Consider the following 21,884-nt stretch of genomic DNA (forward strand, 5'->3'; position numbering starts at 1 on the left):
CTGCCGTACACAAAATTCCGTAGCAGTATGCGTAAGGTGTATACTTAAGCCAATGAACCAATCAGGATACCGCTTTAGATTACGTAATCTAACGGAAATGGAAACTAACAATAAACTTATCTATAACCTCGCAATAAGGTGAATTTCAACCGGTTGAAACTCGCCTTATGGATATAAGTATACTGCTGTTTCTATTTCCGTTAGTCCGGATCTACAATAGATGTTTTAAGCCTTAAGCCGTAAGAAATTGACCAATTACCCTCGATCTACAATAGATTTTTAAGCCTTAAGCCATAAGGAATCGACGAATCACAATCAATTATTCTCCTCGCATTTGACTGTAATTGGTCAAATCACATCTTAACTGTTACTGTTACAGAAATTTTGTCTGCTGCAACCTTATGCTGGATTCACCTTGCATCCGATTTGCGTCGTACGACGTTCTGCAACCAATCAGAAAATAGGATTCCGATGGATTTTGCTTCGTATCATTCGAATTCTGTTTTCTCAACAGTTGAGTGAGCGCTCGCTGCTATTGATGTATTCTCCCAGATCTAAAATGCTGATTGGATGATCTAAAAGAATACACCAACAACAACGAACGCTCACTCAACCGTTGAGTTCGCTGAACGCAGCCATTACATCTTACTGCCTTAAATTTTTTGTATTCCATGGCCTTGAGTTTTTTGTATGCCAATTCTTTTTGTGCCGTTGCAGTATGCTGCAAGCGTCTGCTATCTAGCTATGTTACAAAGTTCACAGCCAGCGCTGAAAATCTACAGTTTACGTGACGTATACTGTACATTTTCAGCACTGGCAGCAAATTTTGGAACATAGCCCTAGCATCTTATGACGGCACTGACGGCAGCCTAGAAACTAGTATGTCGTGTATGTCGTTTATTGTGAGAGCAGCTGCTTGGATTATTTGAAAATACGGTTTTCTCTCTCTTTCTCTCTCTCTCTCTCCTTTTCTCTTTCTCTCTCTGTGTCATTGTTGATTAGCCGGTGGAGTAAAGATAGAGAAATCATTGCACTAACGCTAAGCTGCTCATAATTGTCGAATCTCACGTATCGCCAGATTTCAATCATCATCATTATCATCATCATCATCATCGTCATCGTCATCATCATCATCATCATCATCATCATCATCATCATCATCATCATCATCATCATCATCATTATCATCATCATCATCATCATAGTCGTCACCAATATTATAAGCATGACGGATCGAACCGAGCTGAGAATGAACGTGGCTGCTTTGAAACGAGTTGACCCCTACGTAAAGGATATTTTGGAAACTGCAACCCACGTCGCTCTGTATACATTTAACGCGGATGAAAATGAATGGGAAAAAACCGACATCGAGGGTGCTCTGTTCTTGTACTCGAGGAATGGCGAGCCATACAACAGTATTCTCATAATGAACAGGTAGTATATATCGAGGTGTTATATATCTACCAACTAGAAAAATATAATATACGTGTGACGTTTACTTTGCATCGCCAGCGGTTTACTCGAGAGATTTGTAAATTACTTTTATCCAAGAGTTTAGTACCTTTTGCACATCCATCTTATATTAATAATACTAAAAATATCATATAGAGGAATGATATACATATTTGTTACAGATTGAATACAAACAATCTAGTGGAACCAGTTGCTCCAGGTTTAGATTTACAACTGCAGGAACCGTTTCTGCTCTATAGAAATTCTAGATGCAATATTTATGGTATTTGGTTTTATGAAAAAGAGGAATGTGTACGCATCGCAAATATGCTAAATAAACTTCTGAAAGAATGTGAAGAAAATCGCAAAATCACTAACAAACCGCTATTGAAGGCTAAAAAGACCTCTGGACCCAACGTAAACAACGTGGATATATTTAGCATGCTTAGCAAGGCACAAGAGGACTTTAATACGAGCAGAGGTAGCGGCGGAGGTGGCGAAGACGATAGTGGTAACACGATAATAGGATCAAAGTCTCCATCGGTTACACCCATGACCGACAATATTTCTGGACCTCTAGTTGCTCCCTTAGGACCTGACGTCACTTCCCAAAGTGTAATGGACTTCTTTGCTAAAGCCAAGGTTAGCGTTGTATCTCTTTGCTACTCTTTATTTGACGTATATTATTTCTCTATCTCTTATATCATTATTGTGTCGACCAGGTGAATACTGGACATTTCAAAGCAGGCGACCAACCTACTCCAGGAAGCACGGTTGCGGTTGAAAGTAAACCTTTACTTGCACGTTTAATGTCTCATCCGGCAGCGCATACTTTAGAACATATTGAGAAACAACAGAGATCTGTGACACCTCAACCATCTCATCAGTCACAACCGACAACGATTCCATCCACAAACAAGTCTAAAAAACGAAGTAAAGCGACTTTGCAACAAGAATCAATAATATCCACATCAGCGCCGATTTCCCAAGATTTGCCGCCGCTACCTGTTACTCAAAATGTTAACGATTTAAATGCATCGACTGGATTCCTCAGGATACAATCGCCAACCAACGTAACGTCTTCTACTTTAAGAAATCATCAAGTTTCCAACATTACTAATACCAACAATGCCAATCCACTTGCGTCATTATTCGCTCATGCTTCCGGAAGTACGGTAAGAAAATTAAACGAAATTTTATCTTTTGTATTTATTAAGCATGTACATTCGAAAATCATTGTTTTTTTTTTTCTTTCTTCCTGTATCCTGATTTAGTCGTCAGACGATATTATCCCGGCAGCGTCTACATTGTCAGGAAGAGGCTCGGCACCAGCATTAATACCACCTGTGATGTTTGCCGCTCCTAGCCCACCTGAATCCTTAAACCGACCGTTAGAACCACTAACAAGGAATCAACTTTTACAAGCATTCAATTATTTGTTGAAAAGCGATCCTGATTTCATCAACAAACTTCACGAGGCCTATGTCAAATCGTTTGGAGAGATACTTTCTTAAACTCATTATATTATTGTATCAATTGCAAAAAAAATCCATTGTATGGGTTATGACTGAACAAAAGGAACATCACTAAGCTAAATCTCAATATTCCTACATTACGAGCATGTACATACATAGATGATATGTAATGCTCGACCTTCAATTGAGAAGATAAGCATAGTTTCTTTTAAAGAAAAGGAAAATTTCTTTTTTGGCCGAAGATTAAAAAACAGATATGGAATAGAACATACAATATAATACCTTGAACAGTATTTTTATAAAGGAATGCGCTTTCTTTCGAGACGATAAAGTAAAGAGGCCGAACGAGCAGAGACTCGTGTAACGAAGTATGGTACGAATGAGAAATTGCATCTTAAAGAAGTGGACTTGTTATGAATGGTATAATTATATACATATGTATATATACATATATACACACACACACGCATACACACATGTGTGTGTGTGTGCGTGTGTGTGTATAATGGAATTGAACGGTTTTTAAACTGTGATGCCAAAACATTTATATTATACGTGCGTTTTATGATTGAAATTTCAATGCAGCACGAAATCATTTTTTTGAGCTGAGCAAATCATATGAAAACCTATTTTATAGAGTAATGACGTATCCTCCCTATATACCGGATACCAATATGGTATGTGTATGTTATCGATGAAAAGCAACAAATAAATACAGACAAGATGCAATGAAAAGACAATTAAAATATACTTAACTTTTTCTTTCATTCCTCACAAGTAACATGTATAAAATAAAATCTAGGCAGGCCTGTACGTATTTATTTAGTCATTATTATGTCGTACTATCACAATACAGTGTTTATACGAAATACGCTTAAAAAATATTATATGAAGAAAAGGTACAATTCACAAATTGGCTGTGATTCAAGTCGCAACGGCGACTTGAACGAAAAATTTTATGTCGCTTACACGAATTTACTTTCTATTGAATTTTCTTACATTATTACGAAATATATAATCTTCCCTCACTTTTTATTGGCGTGTACTATTCGTGAATTAAAATTACGAACTAATATTTTTAGGGAACAGAGTTGCAATAATTGCGAGAACGTTAAAGAACGTTCTCGCATCATTGTAACTCGATAATATCATCAAATTTAATGTATCATTCAAGATGATAAAAAATACATGTTCTATATTTACAATCCTATAACGACACAGAAACGTATCATATACTTTGTGTCATCGTAACGTCATGTTTAAAGGATCGAAAAATCTCGATCCATTCTCACTCTTTGATCTCGCGATGTCGACATGCGTGTCGTGTCGACGTTTCGAGGAAATGCAACGAGTAATACATTATCATTATGAGATATAATTTACAGTAGTTGCTTTCTTCGTAGAATTCACAGCCAAGTGGAGCCTTCGACGGCCCGCTAGCTTTCTAAACAGCCATTTATTTGGTACATGACTTTGTGGAATCTTGCAAACTTGCATACACACACACGCACACATACGCACACAGGCTTCTCATATACATATTGTAAAAAATCCACAAAGTTGAAACAAAGTTAAATTGGAATAATTGAATAATATCATTCGTGTCGTAAAGAAATCTTATCCGGTCTATATAGATAGATACTTAATTATCCTCAATTAATATTAACGTACAAGTACTCGATATACAAATACTTTGCTACACAAATGTATGTGTATGGCACAACTCCGGTTTTGCAAGTCATGTATCAAAACTAGCGCAGCCAGCTCTATTAATTAAACTATTACTTAGAACACCTCTTATTGGGAAATTTTGTCATGAAATTTCTTAAACCAGAGGCACTTTCGGTGGTCCAAGTAAGGGTGGCCCGTTATTAGATGTTCGATGTGGCACGAATTTATTTGCGTTTTGTGCCGGCATAGGCTGGAGCCATCTGACAGCTAGGCTGGCGATCATTAGCAGGACGATGAATCCACAGATAGCCACGACAATCGTCGCCGTTGGGAACCATCCGTCAATCGGCTGATTTCCGCGACTGTTTGGATGCAATCGAGCCAAGTACGGTCGTTGATCATCGATCAATACTGCAATGATATTATTACCAACAAGTAATAAACAACAAGAATTAAGCGAACACGAATAGGTTTTTGGAAAGTTTAGAAAGAGAGATTCTTGTCAAGTCGATTGCTCGCATCTCTCGAAATTTATTGTTGCCACTTTTCCACGATGCGAACTTTTTCCTTTAACAATAAATTGCGTCCGGTAAGTAGTTTTTGCAAGAGAGCAGGTTGAAGTTAACAAATAAACATAAAAATTATTTATCGGACGCAATTTTGTTAAAGGAAAAAGTTGTTTGTTTTAGCATAAAGTTTCACGTCTTGTACTTGCGGTGGGGCGCTCGAATTTGAAAACATCCTGTATAAATCCTGTATGTTAAAAGTTTAGTATAGCGCGCGTTATGTTCTAGTTGTGTTAAAAAAGAAATTACATGGCAATATACTTATTGTTCTAAACACCCGATAAACAGATCAGATGTACCTATATATCACGATAATCAACATGACAGAATATACGATATGTGACAAATGAAATGTAAAATGTTGAAAATGTAATAGCCTAATAGCATGCGAGATGAAAGGAAGAAAAGGCACATTCGTCTCGAACCTCGTAGAGTCTTGTTGAGTCTGTTTCTCATCGCGGGGCTGTCCACGTGATTGCAGAGATCTTGATCGCAGCAGAGAAATCCTGCGGGGCACTGACGATTTATTAAATTTTCATCGAGACAACCGCTGTGAGCAGTATGCTCCGCTCTCGAAAATGACGCATTTGCGTTCGATGGTAATTTTGTAAAGCAACTTGTACCGCGACACATGTATCCCTGAGGAACGCATTCTGGTTGATTGCAATAGCATCTTACTTCTCCTGCATTAGAGGAATCTGCAAGCAAAAACATCAATCCTATATAATCATGAAAAAAATAGTTGGAAAATTAAATGTTGAATTGAATCTTTAAGGATACGTCGCATTAATTAACAAATTAATTTTGTTAATCGCTTTAAGGTCAAGAATATCGAGAGAGAGTTTCGCATCGAAATGAATATTTATATGCTCTACGCGGCATATATAAATATGCGTAACAAGGGTGGCCTCCCCGATGACTCTGCCCGCAGACTCAAGACTGCGACCTCCGAGCCTCTGAGCCTCTGACTCGACTGTGCTGGACTGTGACTGTGCGTTAATGTGGTCCATTATCATACGAAATAAATGAAGAGAAAAAGAGAGGGCATTTATTGCGATATATTGCAAAGCCATCTTTATCCGCGAGTATGCTCGGCGTCATTTGCCCGCGGCTTGCCCCAACCCCCGATCTACCATCTACCATCTTAAGTCGGGTTCCCCTTGCGACCTCGTCTTTCTCCGCACCGGTTTCTTGCTAATAACCCCGCAGCGATGCCTCGCCTGTCTCCGTTTCTCTTTCGCTCGCTCTTTCTTTGCGAGCGAGCCTTGCGAACTGCCGAGTGCCGGGGCCCCTCTCTCCATTCGCGGTCGGGGTCCAGCTCATCGGGGACTAAAAAACGCTAAAACAGCCGAGTCACAAAAGAAAGATTAAAGTGGAGAGGATGGAGGGGGGGGGGAGGGGGGAGAGAGAAAGGCATGCGGCGCTGCTCCAATGCGCGCGTGTATCTCCTTTCTCTCTTTTTCTCCCCGTCTTTCGATGCAATTCCGCTGATCAAATACCATGAGCACGCATGAGAGAAAGAATAGGGCCACTTGATAATTTCGTCATCGCAATAACGATTGGATACGTGTCGCAAATTCGGAAATTACTCGTGACCTGAAAAGTTACAAGGATGTTAAATTTCAATTTTACGTCGCGTCGAATAGCTAAACATTTTTCTATGCCTTGTAAGATTTCTTGCTCGCTCTTTGCTTCGTTCGCTTTATCAAGTTATTTTATCAAAGTAAAAAAGAATATGGGATATTGAATTTCTTTTTCGATTTCATATTTTAAAATTGATGAATCACTTTGACAAAATCCTTTTTACAGACGTACGTTTGTATTTAGTGTGTATAATAATTATACTTGAAATATGTATTTTTTAAAACGTGCGATTGCGAATCGAAATAAAGAACGGTAGCTTTCCAAAAGAAAAATTCAAAGAGGCCGTCGCGCGTCGAGGGGCATATGCACGTATATGTCACACACAGTCCCATATGCGCGTTTAAAATAAAAAGGAAAAAGGAGCTAGGAAAGCAGCGGGAGGTCGAGGAGCCCGACTCAAGACTCAAGAGAGATACGACCGACAAGACAAGCCCCTGAGGCCGGGGAAGAGGCGAAGAGCCATCCGAAAACAAACAGACTGCATCGCGGAGTCGTTCGTTATGTGTCTACGGTATATTAATTATTCCCCGGCTCGGTCCAGTCCAGCGTCGATGCGACGCGACCGAGTTATACGATCTCTCCCTTCGTGTCTGCAATTTTTTCTTTCTTTTCCGCCCCGTTTCTTCGATATTAGAGTATTGGATCTGATTGGATCTCACCGACGAGACTCTGACGTGAACATTTCATCGATTTTGTTCGATATACATACATTTGTAATGTACGTGACGTTATACAATTTAATTTCCACTCGACAAATGGCGATTACATTACGCATAGTTAATATATTTTTTCCCTTTGTCTTTCACAACTACTCGTTATTGCCCATTGCTGTGAGATGGCATATTTCTCTCGAAAAATATCGACAAGTACTAGTTACTCGATAATATCTGTCACGCGTATTCAAATCTATAACAAAAGATAAAACAATTAAAAGTGAGTTCGGAGTTCGGAGTGAGATTCGGAGCTTTCGCACGAAAAGAGAGAGAGAGAGAGAGAAAGCACAATTATATATATGTAGATTTGAACGAGCATCGTTTCTACACATATATGTATACATATAGAATTAGAAGAGTGACGACTTATATGTATATGTCAGTGCCGCGCAACGATCAAGCTAACGAGTCTCTTCAAATATAATAGGTGTAACTCATGCGAGAACATTGCGCAACGTTACAACGCAACCTTAACATGCATAAGAACATTGCAAATTCTCTGTAATGAACCAAATGCATTAGCAAAGGCGCTTTTCTAATTAGCGCTACCGAGCTGCGTAACGTTAATTAGCGTAATAGTGAGAGCGAGAACAAATCGCGTCTTTGTTTCGCAAGAATAACGAAAGAATTAACGAAAGCCAAGTTAAGTGCTGTAGCAAATAGATTTTCGAGTTATTTCATCACGATTAAAAAGATTGGCAACGACTGCAGCGCGGCGAGACTGCACCTGTTCGTATATACTTATAGGAGCGGAAGAGCTGGTACGAACCCGCGGAGTTATGCGAAAAGAAAAAAGGGGCGGCCACGGTTCATCATCAAGTGGAAAGGTTTGCGAAAGACGAAAGGAGTGGCTGAAAGTCGAAAGAGCACTGCGATGATGAAGAGGCCGAAGAGGACCGGTCGGTCTGCACTGTCTGCGCAGGAACCTTCCTCTTCGTCCGCGGGAAGAAGCTCGCGCGCCCATACCGATTCGTGAGAAACTCGACTTTCGCCTGAAATTTTTAGAAAAATTTCAGAATATTAATTAAGCGATGCCTATAGGATCGGAGGAGTTGGTTTCCTTCCTGAATTCATTCAAGCAAAAGTTGCAGTCTAAAGCATAATCCTCCCCACACACATACTCGTACGTATAAATAAACCATAAAGGAATGCTTTTGTCGTCACCACATGATGCAGTAATATACGTATAAACAAATACCTATACGAGGATTATCTCGAGAGCCTAAAATGCATCCGTTTGAAAGGGAAACAACTGTAAAACAGTTTCGCGTTATGCGCGATGAACGAACCTTCAGGACAAGGGGACAAGAGGACGAGAGGACGAGGGGCGTACGGGATGATCCTGTTCGCTCGGCTAATTTTCGTTTCACAAAGGTACAGTATCGAAGGTGGTATTTGCGTTGGGACTTGTAACTACCGAGAGCCGGGCTCTATTCAATCATTATACGCCGAGGAAGGGAGCTAGCTGGACTGGAGAGTCGAGACGATTCGGGAAGCGGCCGCACCACGTCCTCGAGAGCGGATGGTTACGGCCGGTGGGGTGGCAATTAGCAAGAACAATGGAGAGCCGGGGTCCTTGTTCTGAGAAGTAGGCGGAGGGCCTCAACTCTCCGGGGGCCCTGCCATTCCATTGGACGGAGGGGGAGGCAGGTACGTGTATCTAAGGTCCCGAATATATGTGGCTATATAGGTATACCGCACGACGTTCGTTTCGGCGCTACAAGACAGACTCGCTTGATGTTCCCGAGCCTCGGCAACCCGGTGATTAGCCCTACTTAACTCGGATATGCGGACGCGACGCGAGCGCGGCCCTATCGGCAAGTAAAAGGCATCCTCGTCAATTATATGCAATTGCCAAATTGCTCCAAATTACACGCGTTGCTTCTCGAGAAACGCGGGGCCCTTTATGATAATTTTCATGTTTTTTGCGGAGGCAACCTGCGACCATCTTTGATTATCGCTCGCCGAAAGCGCCCCCGTCATTACCTCCAGATTCCAGTTAATTAAACTTGAAATTTTTACTCGCGTCACGACTCGAGCACTCGAGGAATGTCGAAGATAGTTTCCATTCCGATTCTACTGACACATTAGCGCGATAGATTCGCGAAATATCTTTATCATCTACGCAGAATTATATTATATACGAGTACATACATGCGTAAAGAGATCGGATCAATCACTTCAATCGTCTCACGCATGACAATTATTCTCTAGTCACCTCAATCAACAGGCTTGCCGTCGGCACTGGCTCGGTGCTTCCAAAAAAAATGAGAATGGTGAGTTTTGTATTCGAAATAGTGAGAGAAAGTGAATTTTTTTAAACGTTCAGCAACAACCTAGTTTGTTTTAAAATTTTGATTAAAATTGTATAGAATGGTATCTAAGGAATGGCGCTTTATTATTTTCAATATATTATCCTGTGAAGGTGATATTTTTGAATTTTAAAAACGGTATCGTTAAGAATACACGTTTCAACATACTCGGCAGAGAAGATGACAAATTTCTACTAACAATAACATCTAAATTCAGATTTAGGGAATGAAGCAAGTGTCTGGAAACAAAGTTATTATTTTCAAATTAAATACATCATTATTTTATATTTCAATATATATCTAGTTTATTAAGATTCTAAGTAAGTTTATTTAAGTCTTTCGCAACCATTAAAATTAGAACATATATTTAAATAAACTTTATAATAAGATTTTCCCTTAATATTGGGTTGGAGAAAAACATCATATTTAAAAAATGTTTCTACCATTTTTTATTCATGAGTTATTCGCGAGTTAAGTAAAAAGGAGCATTCTGCAGACTTTGATCGCTTATAACTCCATTAAAAATCATCGTACTGCAATTTTAAAAAATCAGATTTTTAAAGCTGTAGCGTTGCTTGTGTAATTGCGTTATTGATATAATTGCCAATTTAAAAAAATAGAATTTGAGCTAAAAAAATATGGTATTACTATCCTTACAACCATTACACAATGATCATAACAATAGTAATATCACATTTTTAAATTAGCATGATATTATTCGATGGAGCAAAGTTTCAGCTTTAAGAATCTGTTTTATTAATTACGATACAATGATTTTTAACAAAGTTATGAGCAACAAAAATCAGAATGTTCTTTTATTTAATAACTTAGCGTGTAACTTGATAACAAAGAATCGTAGAAACATTTTTTAAAAACGAACTTAAAAAAAATTGTAAGCTTTCACATCAGATAGTCGAAAATTTCGTAATAAATATATTTTGTATATAATTTTCAGCTAACAAAATTTCACATAACTTTTTCTTCAACCCAATATTATTTGGTATAATATTGCAATGAGTTTTACGCATTTGTAGAGGAAAGGCCCCTATTATGAGATACCGAGTATATTTTGGGTAAGTGCTAGAAGCCTATGGACATAATTTAAAAAAATAATAGATCATTTTGAAGGGAATTTAATAAGCTTTAAGATAATGTTATGTAAAATTTAATTCAAATTCTATTTTTTTTTAATTAAAAAAATGTAAAAAATAAGTAAATCACAAAGTAAAAAAATTGTGCTTCTAATATGAAAAGTGAGAATATAGTGAGTTTTTTTTTACCGAAAAAGTGAGCAAAAGTGAGCAAAAGTGAGCAAAAGTGAGCAAAAATGAGCTTTTTTCAAAGTAGTGAATAAAGACTCAGCGCGGCAAGCCTGCTCAATCAATCAATCAATCAATCATATTTCGTAATTAACATCTTATCATGCGTAACGTGATGCGATACGACAATATTTAATTTTTTTTGTTTTCTTTATATATAATTTTATTGTCATCGCATGCGCGCGCGGAAGTAGCGTCGACGAAAATGTATGTGCTATAATATCCTGTGCTATATAATGTAACGCCTCTTTAATGGAGTAACGTTTCCCTTTGAATCTTTGTTCCCGCACATTTGCGTGCGCAATTAGCGCGAGAATCAATGACACCCGCTGACTCGCTCGTCAAAACCAGCTGGCAAACCTTAAACCACTGAATCTATAAATGGCGTAAAAACGAATCGTCGCGTCGCGTCGGCCGACACACGTCGAGCAACATTTCCATTTCTTTTCTTTTTTCATAATTCTTTTACCCCGACTAAAAATGATAAGAATACTTGGTACAGTCAGTTTTAATAATCTTCCTTTTAACAGTTTGTTTCGCGATGCGAAACGTTGGCAACGAATGAGAAGAAGTCTAATCCCGAGGTTACCGAAGCGTTCAATGATTTAACGCGAGAACAAACGTGCGTGAACCCGCAATATGAAAAGGAAGTGCGCAGAGCCAAGTCAGACCTGTCTTATTGTAAAATGGGGAAGACGCGACAGCATCGCAATAGGACAATCGTCAAAGTCGTCACTTTGGAGGGTACCTATAATATGTATCTATATATATCCTTGGAAGTATACGGCCGTTTAGACTCTCGAGTCTCGTTTCGTCTCGTACGTAGGAGTAGTAATGACAAGTTACGCGCGAATATAAAAGCCTACGTCGGTAATGACATTGTAAGAGTGGCAAAGTTGGCAAAGTTGTCAAAGTTGTCAAAGTTGGCTCATGTTGTCTGGTTAGTCTGGTAGCGTTGGCGCGGGCGACAGCAGACAGCAGACAGCAGACAGCAGGCACTCGAATCTCGAATCTCGAATCTCGAACTCGAATCAGCTGGCAGGTATTCAGGTAATAGGTAGGTATGTGAGAAGCCGCGTGCGCGTGCCCCGAGCTTCGAGAGTGCACGCAAGCGGATACTAAACGGTATCACGTTCCTCATTCGGTCACGCTCCATCAAACGCTATCAATGAAACCGGAGCTATCTCCTCTGCACTGCTACATAATGCATCGTTTATAAGTTTATATGTACCTATTTTATGTTACACGTGCAGCAAACTTGTATATATAGTAGATCATCTTTGCATCTTTGCATCACGTACGCGAATACAAATACAATTTCCTTGCAATTTCGCAAATCGCACAAAGCGAACAAATGTCGCTTTGTATAGAGAGATCATTAATAAGTCCTCCATTTTGCTTATTTCATTAGCAACCAAAGTAGGAAATTAGAAATGAATTAACAGGTTAAACTGTACATGCACGCAGCTATTAACTGTAAACTATAAGCGTTTCCGCGTTGGAACCGTTTATACATTGATTCCTAGAGATTGCACGATGCATTTTATTTATAGAAACACATTGCATTGATATATATACGAGATATTTCTACAAGAAGACGTAAGAGACACGTCGCGCGTTGCCGAAAAATGCAACAAATCGAATGCATGGACAGGGTCTTTTATGAAATTAACTGGTATATTTACGCCAAATAATTAATCTTCGACATTCCTCAACAATATTCCGGGATAGACTGGTCGACGGTCGAGATTCATTCTCGGTCCGGCGCGGCGCGCACGATTATACTTTCGCTCGCCTCGAGCAATGCAAACACGTCATCTGCATCGGTCGACACTCGACGGTCCGCTGTCCGCAAAAAGTGCTGCGAAGAGGGAAGCTCGGAATCGCGTTAATTGATCCAGAACGGTCGCGCCGTTATTGGCTAGCTATCGCCACTCTCGGTTATAGCAGTGCCTACAGTGTGATAGCACGTGATTCAATGTATGTACGTACGTACATTATACGAGAAAGATATCTCCTCCGTCCGACGAGTCACGGCGAATAATGTGAATTCCATGAAAATGCAAATTAATTGATATCTATGAAAGCGCGAATACTGGCCTATTTCAGATATAACGACGCGAAATAAACAAGTCCATTTGCATTCTCCAAGTATAAGATTCGCCAAAATTCGGAAATTTTCTTGAAAATACGACAGTGAGTTTTCTCCGTCGGCTGAGTCTGCTGATTGTGGGGTAGCGCTCTTTCGCTCTCTCTGCCGTCGCAGTCGTAAGTTCGTTGATCGCCAAGCGAATTTGGATTCGATCATCGATGCATCCCGATTCTTGCATGCATGCCATACGCACGGGCTGCACCGCATACGAACCGCGCTATTAACATAACGCGCTCGTGTATTCCAAATTTATTCCACGGATATAACGCACACGGTGATTGATAGTGAAAAACAAACGTCCAAACGTCGGCGTCGCGTCGCGTCGAGTAGTTATGATGCACACATCTCGTTGCGCATTTTTCACCAGTTTTCTATCGCGAAATAGGCATTTTAGAGGACGTGACGGTTTCGCCAAACGGACTAAGAAACGAATTAAGAAGAGTGAGCTCGCGCACGTATCTGTCGGTAAGTCATGTATATGTATCTTCGAGACAGCTGTGATATGACATTAATTTGTTCGATCGACAATTAAATCGCGAATGTAAAAAACGCGGGGCGATAGCTGTAGACGTAGACACGTGATATCGGGGTGGCACCCAGTTGGACACGAGCCACTCACAGCGCTCGATAGGTGCACCGGTCGCTGTGGTTGGTGGTGTCCAATCGAGCCGTGATCAATCCCGGGATCACCCCGTGATATCGTATCCCGCGAAATCTCGCGTGAAATTCCAAGTTTAAATTTATAAAACGGATTACGTTTTGTAAGGAGCTACATTTATAGCGCGATCGCGCGTAGGTATATATACGCTTGATCGTTTACACGATCGTATTATACGACATACGTGATCGTATGCGGCGCCGCGCCGCGTATAATTTTTACATAACAAAAGCGAAAGACCGAGAGCGTTGTCATGAATGTTAAATTGGGATAAATTATGTACTCTTATGCAATATTATACATACGTATAAATACACTTGATAATATAGAGAAGCTCGTACGTCGCGTATATTTTTACTATTCCAATTGCAATTCCTCAAAAAGTGCAAAAAGTAAGTGAGAGACAACCGCGAATAAATCTTGGGGGACAACCTAAAGTTTTCCAAATTAATTTATGACATCGAGTCCTTTCGTTGCAATCGCACGCATATACATGCGTATATAGTAATTAGTCGAATAGTCTGCAGTAAGGCTCTACGAATCCGATGATTTGAAACAATACCGCTGCAAACGGAGCATTAAATGTTAAGTAGTAAATAAACAACCTATAGTGAACGAGAGCGAGATTGGGATCGCATGAATTAGCATGTCGAAACACCTGTCATTCGCCTACACAAGTAAATTTAAGTTGCGGCAAATCCTCAGATGTAGAAATTTTGTTATTTTTTAACAATCGTCATTAAAACTATATCTTTTTCTCTTTTTCATGGAGATAAAAAATATTCGTGACGTACTTCATCTTATTATCGTAACTTTTTATGCAAAATAAAAGGAAAACAATATTAATTTTATTAACCTTTTGTCTTGAGACAAGAGTAACATGTATAAATTTCAGTTTATATATTCTCTTATGTTTAGAATAAATCTTTACCCACAACAAAATGTTATAATAATTGTTGAAGAATAATAAAATATATTTCTTTGTTAACAATAAATTTAATTTGGTCTCTTCGATCCTATTTTATGTAGATCGAAGAGTATGGTATAAATAGCATCGCGATCCGGAAATCTCTTTTATGGTATATTGTGAGGAAATTTTCAACGATAGCATCGTCACTCCTCATGATATCGAATAAGATTCAAAAACATTCTACACGGAGAATTTGCATCAGCGGCCAACGAACGAGTCGTTAACTTTATACATACAGTTTACATGTCGTTCGTTGTTTTTGCTCAATCTGGATGCGGTTTGCAACGGCGAGGCGAAAGCGCCTATTACTTCACGCGGTGACTTTTAATCGTATATACCTTTATATGTCCGTCGTAATTCCACCATTTTAATTAACAGTAGGTTATTTAATTAATGGCATATTATAGGAATGTACAATTCCACGTCGATCAACTCGGTGTATATCAACGGAATATTTTATATCTACATATACATATACGAGTATATGCATGTATATGTATAAATAATAAACGTGCGGTGCAAACCGGTCTCTCTCCCTGAAGATAGATGTGCGCGTGTTTCGTTTTGCGAAAAGAACAAGTTGTTTGTTCGGCCTATAGTGCATTTTACACGTATCATATATGTGGTTAAAAAATCTGGATATAGACAAGTACATGTATATGTCAACTATTGCATGTCGGTACATTTTTACACACGTTATGCGATGTTACGTGTGCTGCGGCAGCGATAACGTCATTTATTCCGTCTACCTAATATCAGCTGTCACTAATATTTGCAAAATGTAGACGCGATAAAGAAGCATTTGGACTCGTATCGAAATTAAGGAGAAACGATCGAACCGTTTAAAATAAATAACGCCGGATCTCTTTTTCGGTTACGAATCCGTAGGGCATAGCGATCGCTTCGTGGGACATATGTATGTGTGTGTGTGTGTGTATAAACACGACTACGCCAAGTATTTATGTATGGGACGTACATAGCCAAAGAGGTACAAACTACAAACTCGTCACGCACGCATGCACATCCGTGTGGCCGACAGGCGCCACCGAGTCGAGGCTGTGTACGTGCGTGCGTGCGTGCATGCCAGCTGTAGTCGACTAGTCGCACAGTCGCACTATAGTCGCACCGCACCGCAGCACCGCAGCACTTACGAGGAGCGTATCACGCATAGTATACGCATGTGCGTGTGTGAGTGATCAACCAGCCGTATGCCGTATGCCGTATGCGTGCATGCGCTCCGCTCTCGTCGTTGCGACTTGCGGCGTCGATGAGCTCGCATTTTTCGTCGTGTCGCGCCACTCGCCACTCGAAAGACAACGGCAGCGGCGGCGACGGCGACGACGTAATGATGAGTAACGGTGCAGATCGAAACTATGATTAAACGAAATTTTTCACCAATCATCTATAAAGGATGATCTCGATGAATTCATCCCCTTTGCACGTTTGCTTTTTTATTATACATATATATATATATATATATATATATACGTAACGTAATTATAATATCTTGATTTTTTTTTGTATCAGTACGAGTCTCTAGGTATAATATCGTACGTAAAACTGGTTTTGCTCCCGCATTCTGAAATTTATGAAATCTATGATAGAAAATAAGAGATAGATTGTCATTGTTTCGAAGCTTACGACTTGGCTTACGACTTAATGAATTAGATAGTAAAGATAAGAGAAAGTATCGTTTTTTTTTTCAATCTGTCGCGATTATAGTATGTATATACAACGTAATGCGAAAACTTCCAACAAGGGATCCAGTGTAATACAGTATGACTCGAATTATATCCTTGTTGGAAAACACATATTATCTGCAGTCTCTTTGCGTGGATTATGGAATCTACAAGACTAGATGACAATTTGACTTATTGTTAGCCACTTGATTTCGTATACACTCTAACAAACGATCGATTTAACGAGCCAAGTGATTCGTCCAATACATTTGGATTACCGACCTCGCGATATCGAGAATTGCAACTTTGTCGAAGATGCGTGCAAAAAAAGTATATTTATTCTTCTCTCCCAAGTAACCCAAGTTCGAAACCAAAAGGCCGCGTCTCCTATTGCAAGTGAGAGTGGTTTCCTTCTTAAGAGAAACTAAACTCCGCCAAGTCCCTCTGGTGACAACGCCGCGTACTGCTCGTGCTTTAGAGCGATTTTAGAGAAAAGGTTTTAATGTATTTCTCAAAGTTACCTCAATGATTAATTACATTTGTTACATCTATTTACTGGCATCGAATCCAAGTATAAACTATTCAATGTAGTTGAACTACATTTCACTATTTCACTACCACTCAATTAATAGTGCATACAATTATATATTGTTACCGTGAATTTATTATAATTATTTTTATAACACTAACACTTTTTCAGCACTATACTTAGTAAAACAGAAAAATAAATAATATGTGCGATTGGTTATAAATTGATATAGGTAGATATTGTATTGAAAAATTGAGCTAGTCCCATGACGTCGTCACGACGTGTGAGAGCCAGGTTGAAACGTGCACTTGTAGGATTTTCGGATTATCCGAGGAAAGAAAAAATAAGAATACGACACGCGCGGACGTGATGCAACAACGTGCACGCTACGCGTGCAACAAGCGTGTCGGTATTTATCATGGTATGCATATAGGTATACTATATAACGCGCACTATCCGCGCGCGCCTAGCTGGCGCCCGTCACGAGTTTTATCGTCTTTCTAGTTTCTCGCACTACCGTGCGAACGACGACGAAAATGAAATTTTTTAATCATTAGCTCGCATCCCGCGCTGTCTTATGTATATTACGTATACATACATATATATGTATAATGTATATTTCAGATTTCTACGGGTACTGCGCACTCGTGCACGAATACGAGAGAGACCAAGTCTAAAGCACCTAAAGAAATTAAATTTACGCAACTGTATTGTATGTGCGTATTGCTAGTTGACAATTATTAAATTTAAGCGGTTCACACATCAGCAGTAAATAAAAAGTTGAAAAGAGTTTAAGAGGGAGAAAATTAAGAGGAGCTTGCGCGCGCGCGCTCCTTGATGTTACATTAGTTACATACTCGTATAGCAGGCGCCTTTCTCAAGTTAATCGGATGTTAATCTATCGATCGATGAATCATTTACGTACCGTAGCGCCTCGCTCGCTCGCGCTCGATTCGAGTTTCGACTTTCGAGTAAGTAAAGTAAACGATTTCATTGCTCGCCGCTCGCGTCGAGCATTCCATTTCCACGAACGCGGCCGACCACCCCCTAGGCTTTCAAGATAGTTTACACTGTCGCGTAATAACCTTTGTTTGTTTGCAACTAAATTGTTTCGACAAATCCCTTTTGGCGCCGAGTATTTTTGGGCGACCTGCACCCCCTCGCAACATATACTCGTATATAATACACTTTCCCTTCGGTCGAAATGATGAAAATCCTTGACGACTTTGACGAGCCAACGAAAATGCCGCGTGCATGCGCGCATCCATTCAACTATATATTACGCCTAATATTTCGCGCGTTGTCACTTGTTGAATTACGAAAGGTACATTTTATGGTTCTAGCTTTTATCTCGAGATTATCTCAGGTGAATAATTGCACGAGTTGATGCGATAGCTACTGTTCTTTCTTACTAAATTCACGAGAATCAGTAAAAGAAGCATGCCGATTCGAGCACGTGCACGCACGCGTCGTGTTTCCTGTGATCATCCGCACGCAAGTACATATATATCTGTATCTTGGCGCTTTTATACCATTTTATACCATTTTATACCAGCAACAGTAGCAACCGCGACGTAATAGATATAATATTAGATATTAAAAACGCGCAAGAAATTATTGTTGTAAGACAGGATAACTAGCGCATGTGTAATATTTGTGCGTAGATTTCCAAGTACTTATGGTACTGCCCAGAGAGGTGCCCTGCAGCCACTAGCCAGCCCTTACCTTTGTCGGTAAATTGCGCGTCTTTGTCAGCGAGCATCTCGTAATCCTCTGCATCCGAATTAGTAGGTGCACCGCTGGTGACAGCGACGACGAGACCTGTCGTCATCATCGCGATAGTCAGTACGTCGCGTGGTAACATCCCGAACGCGATCAATTCGCTACGATTTAATATCTCGGCAAGTAATTTTCCGAATCCACGTTAAATTAATCGACCACGTGGAGCGAGTCTCTCAAACGCGAATTCTCCCGGCGCGGGGCGGGCGTGTTCGTCGTCAGGACGATGAATTTCCAAAATGTGGGCATGTGTTTCCCTCGAATATGAATCGTTACGATTACGATCGATGGACCGATATTACCGTCGCGCGCATCACGCGCGAGCACGTTCAGCATGCAAGTGCACCAAGCGTGCACGCGAGAGTGGAGCGGCACTCGGACGCTCACTCGACGCTACTCGGACAATATCCAGCGGCTGACTGATTCACTCACCACTCACCAGTCACCTCTACCGACTACTCACAGTACTCACACTCTCTCACACTAGCTCTCACAGTCGCGTCGCGTCGGCGCGGTGACCGGCCACCTCGGAGTCCTCGGACTCTCGAGTCTCGGAGCCAGATCAGCCCGAGAGCCGAGAGCCGAGCGATCCAAGAATGCTCGCTTCGAATGTCGGTTTTTAAAGAAAAGCCGCCTACTGCGCCACTCCGTTAAGCTACCGCACCGACTGCTCGTTACCGCGTTCAGAGGTTGCACAGCTCGACTTGATCAACTGTTTACCTACACCCAGGGAAGCAGCCGCACTAGCATTAGCACTGTCTCAGCTAATTATTTCTCTACTCTTCTTGAGAACCTACATACACTTTTCTAGATAGTTGTTTGTACTTTGTACAAAAATTCTCCACAGAATTCGGACACTCGCCTTTAGAACCGAGTAGAGCTTTCGAAAACTCAGGAGGGGCAATTTCTTATATGTATATTATACATATATATATATATATATATATATATTTTATGTATCGAGATCGGAATTCAATTATTTTTCCAAGTCGAATAGCGCACATGCGTAATTTACATTAATGTATCAAGCGGTACGCGGAAAAGTCGCAGGAGCATCCGATCGACAATATCGGCATTCGGCCGACGCGACGCGACGCCGCGCTGTGCGTGTCCAAGTGCCTAAGTAGCGCGAATGAGCGCGAAATAGTGTGGGTGCGATTTGTCAGCGGAAAGTCGGTGAGAACAGCTGCGGCGCGGAAGGGGACGATGGCGCCTAAGCCCTGACGCCAAAGTGGTGCGATCGACGCGACGCGACGCGACGCGACGCGACGCGACGCGATGTATGTATCTTTGCCTGCTTTTTCCCTGCCTTTTCGATCGCCTTTAGACGCTACTATTTTCGCTACTACGATACGTACCTTGCCCCGTGTTATTCAATTATTTATTTTTCATATACAATACAATTTATATTATAATATCAATATACTTTTATACCTTACAATATTAATACAATCTTAGACTTTTAATCTAATTAGACTTACATAACATTTATATATATATATGCACCTCTATATATTTTCAATTATATACAGTAATCACTGATTGCAAGTCGAAATACGCACGTACATACGATTCTTGTACTTTTCTTGATATTTTATTTTATACGTTCTTATATATATATATATAAAAAAAATATATATATACATATAACACACACTGAAAAATTTGGCGTACAACTTATAAGTAGAGGATTCACTGTACTCGTCGCGAGACGCCACGATGTCTCTTTCTTCGTCAATATTCGTTTATTTGTGTTGGATGAAACTTCTTTCTCACGATGACCAAGCGTTTTTTTAGTGTAGGACTTTCGGCGCGCACATACGTACGTTATTCCTCTTTGATCAAGCATCGGCAAGATGCGTACGTGTGTGTTCGGCAACCTGGAGGATGACTAATTACGTTGAAACAGCCGGAGCGGAGGAGGGCCGGGGCACCTGGCAGTCCTGGCAGTCCTGACAGTCCTGGCACTCATGGTATATGGTTGATCGCCCCTCGAGGGGCTCCCACCGGGGAATTTCAGCTACATGGCCCACCGTTAGCTATCCATACGGATAGGTACCTATAAAACAAAGGATGCCAGCGTGGTAGTTGATTTATTCTTCAGGCAGCTTCGTCAAACGCGCGCACACACACTCACGTCAGCTCTCGCATCTACAAGTCGTTCGTCACGGGTGACGTCGCTTTTTCAGACTTCTCTCTCTTCCCGCGATATCTAGTTATTCCTAAATAAAACTAAACAAAATCTTGTTACTCGCAACATTTGGAGTGGCATTGACAAGTGCCATGCGTTTTCGCGTAAATGTAGCAAAATGAGCAGTATGTACCCAGATAGCATAAGGACATCCATTGTACGTCCATTGGACATCCGTTTCTGGACATTGGGACGTCCAAAGGAAGTCCAAATTATGTCCCGTCCAACCAAGTCCAAAAATGTGTGGATCAATGGATCGCCTCGAAAGACACCGCGTTCTACCGTCGCGTCGTAGGATTGCCCTGTTGCCGGAGAGATGGGAAAAAGTAATAGAAAATGAAGGAAATTACTTTGATTAAGGTATTCATTCATCTTTCCTTTGAAACAAATCGATTTTCGAGACGAAAAAACGATAGGAATTAAGTTTAACACCTAATATATTATGATAATATCGTGTATTGGAATATATGCTATACCATCCTCTCTGACTGTCTTATTTATTTTCTCCGCTTTCACCAAATGTGAGTTAGTCCAATATTGCAGTGTGCCGACTCGCCACTAGAGGTCCACGGGACTCACTCGGTTCGCGTAAGCACCACGCCGCGCGAATTCCCTTTAAATAGAATATCATTCTGGATTCATTCCAGGCGATTCATTTCTAAGGCAAGTCCCACCCTACATCGCCTTACTGATGAGTCTAGTAGTGTGGTACCAGGACGAAACGCTGCGGCCGACCACAAAGCTTCGAGTCAGGCCTCCTTAGTGGACATTTCC

At 40.5% G+C, this 21,884-nt stretch overlaps 2 protein-coding genes across 5 annotated transcripts; one reads left to right on the forward strand and one right to left on the reverse strand.

Annotated features, from left to right (window-relative positions):
- Positions 1 to 704: 704 nt before the first annotated feature.
- Positions 705 to 3,372, forward strand: DCP1 (decapping mRNA 1). 4 transcript variants are annotated; one of them, XM_018522398.1, is made up of 5 exons: positions 705 to 879; positions 1,206 to 1,434; positions 1,635 to 2,094; positions 2,175 to 2,627; positions 2,727 to 3,372. In XM_018522398.1, exons 2-5 carry the CDS (start codon positions 1,226 to 1,228, stop codon positions 2,964 to 2,966), a joined length of 1,362 nt encoding a protein of 453 aa, XP_018377900.1. In that variant the 5' UTR covers positions 705 to 879; positions 1,206 to 1,225; the 3' UTR covers positions 2,967 to 3,372. The 4 variants fall into 4 exon arrangements, with proteins under 4 accessions (XP_018377900.1, XP_018377901.1, XP_018377902.1 ...); XM_018522399.1 differs by having other exon boundaries at positions 1,225 to 1,434; XM_018522400.1 differs by lacking the exon at positions 705 to 879 and adding an exon at positions 885 to 936.
- Positions 3,373 to 4,527: 1,155 nt separating this feature from the next.
- Positions 4,528 to 19,349, reverse strand: LOC108770705 (BMP and activin membrane-bound inhibitor homolog). The gene is made up of 3 exons (XM_018522403.1): positions 18,866 to 19,349; positions 5,590 to 5,862; positions 4,528 to 5,009 (listed from the first exon to the last, which is right to left on the reverse strand). Exons 1-3 carry the CDS (start codon positions 19,002 to 19,004, stop codon positions 4,753 to 4,755), a joined length of 669 nt encoding a protein of 222 aa, XP_018377905.1. The 5' UTR covers positions 19,005 to 19,349; the 3' UTR covers positions 4,528 to 4,752.
- Positions 19,350 to 21,884: the final 2,535 nt, after the last annotated feature.

This window comes from Trachymyrmex cornetzi, unplaced genomic scaffold (genome assembly GCF_001594075.2).
Source record: "Trachymyrmex cornetzi isolate Tcor2-1 unplaced genomic scaffold, Tcor1.1 scaffold1307, whole genome shotgun sequence".
NCBI lineage: Eukaryota > Metazoa > Arthropoda > Insecta > Hymenoptera > Formicidae > Trachymyrmex > Trachymyrmex cornetzi.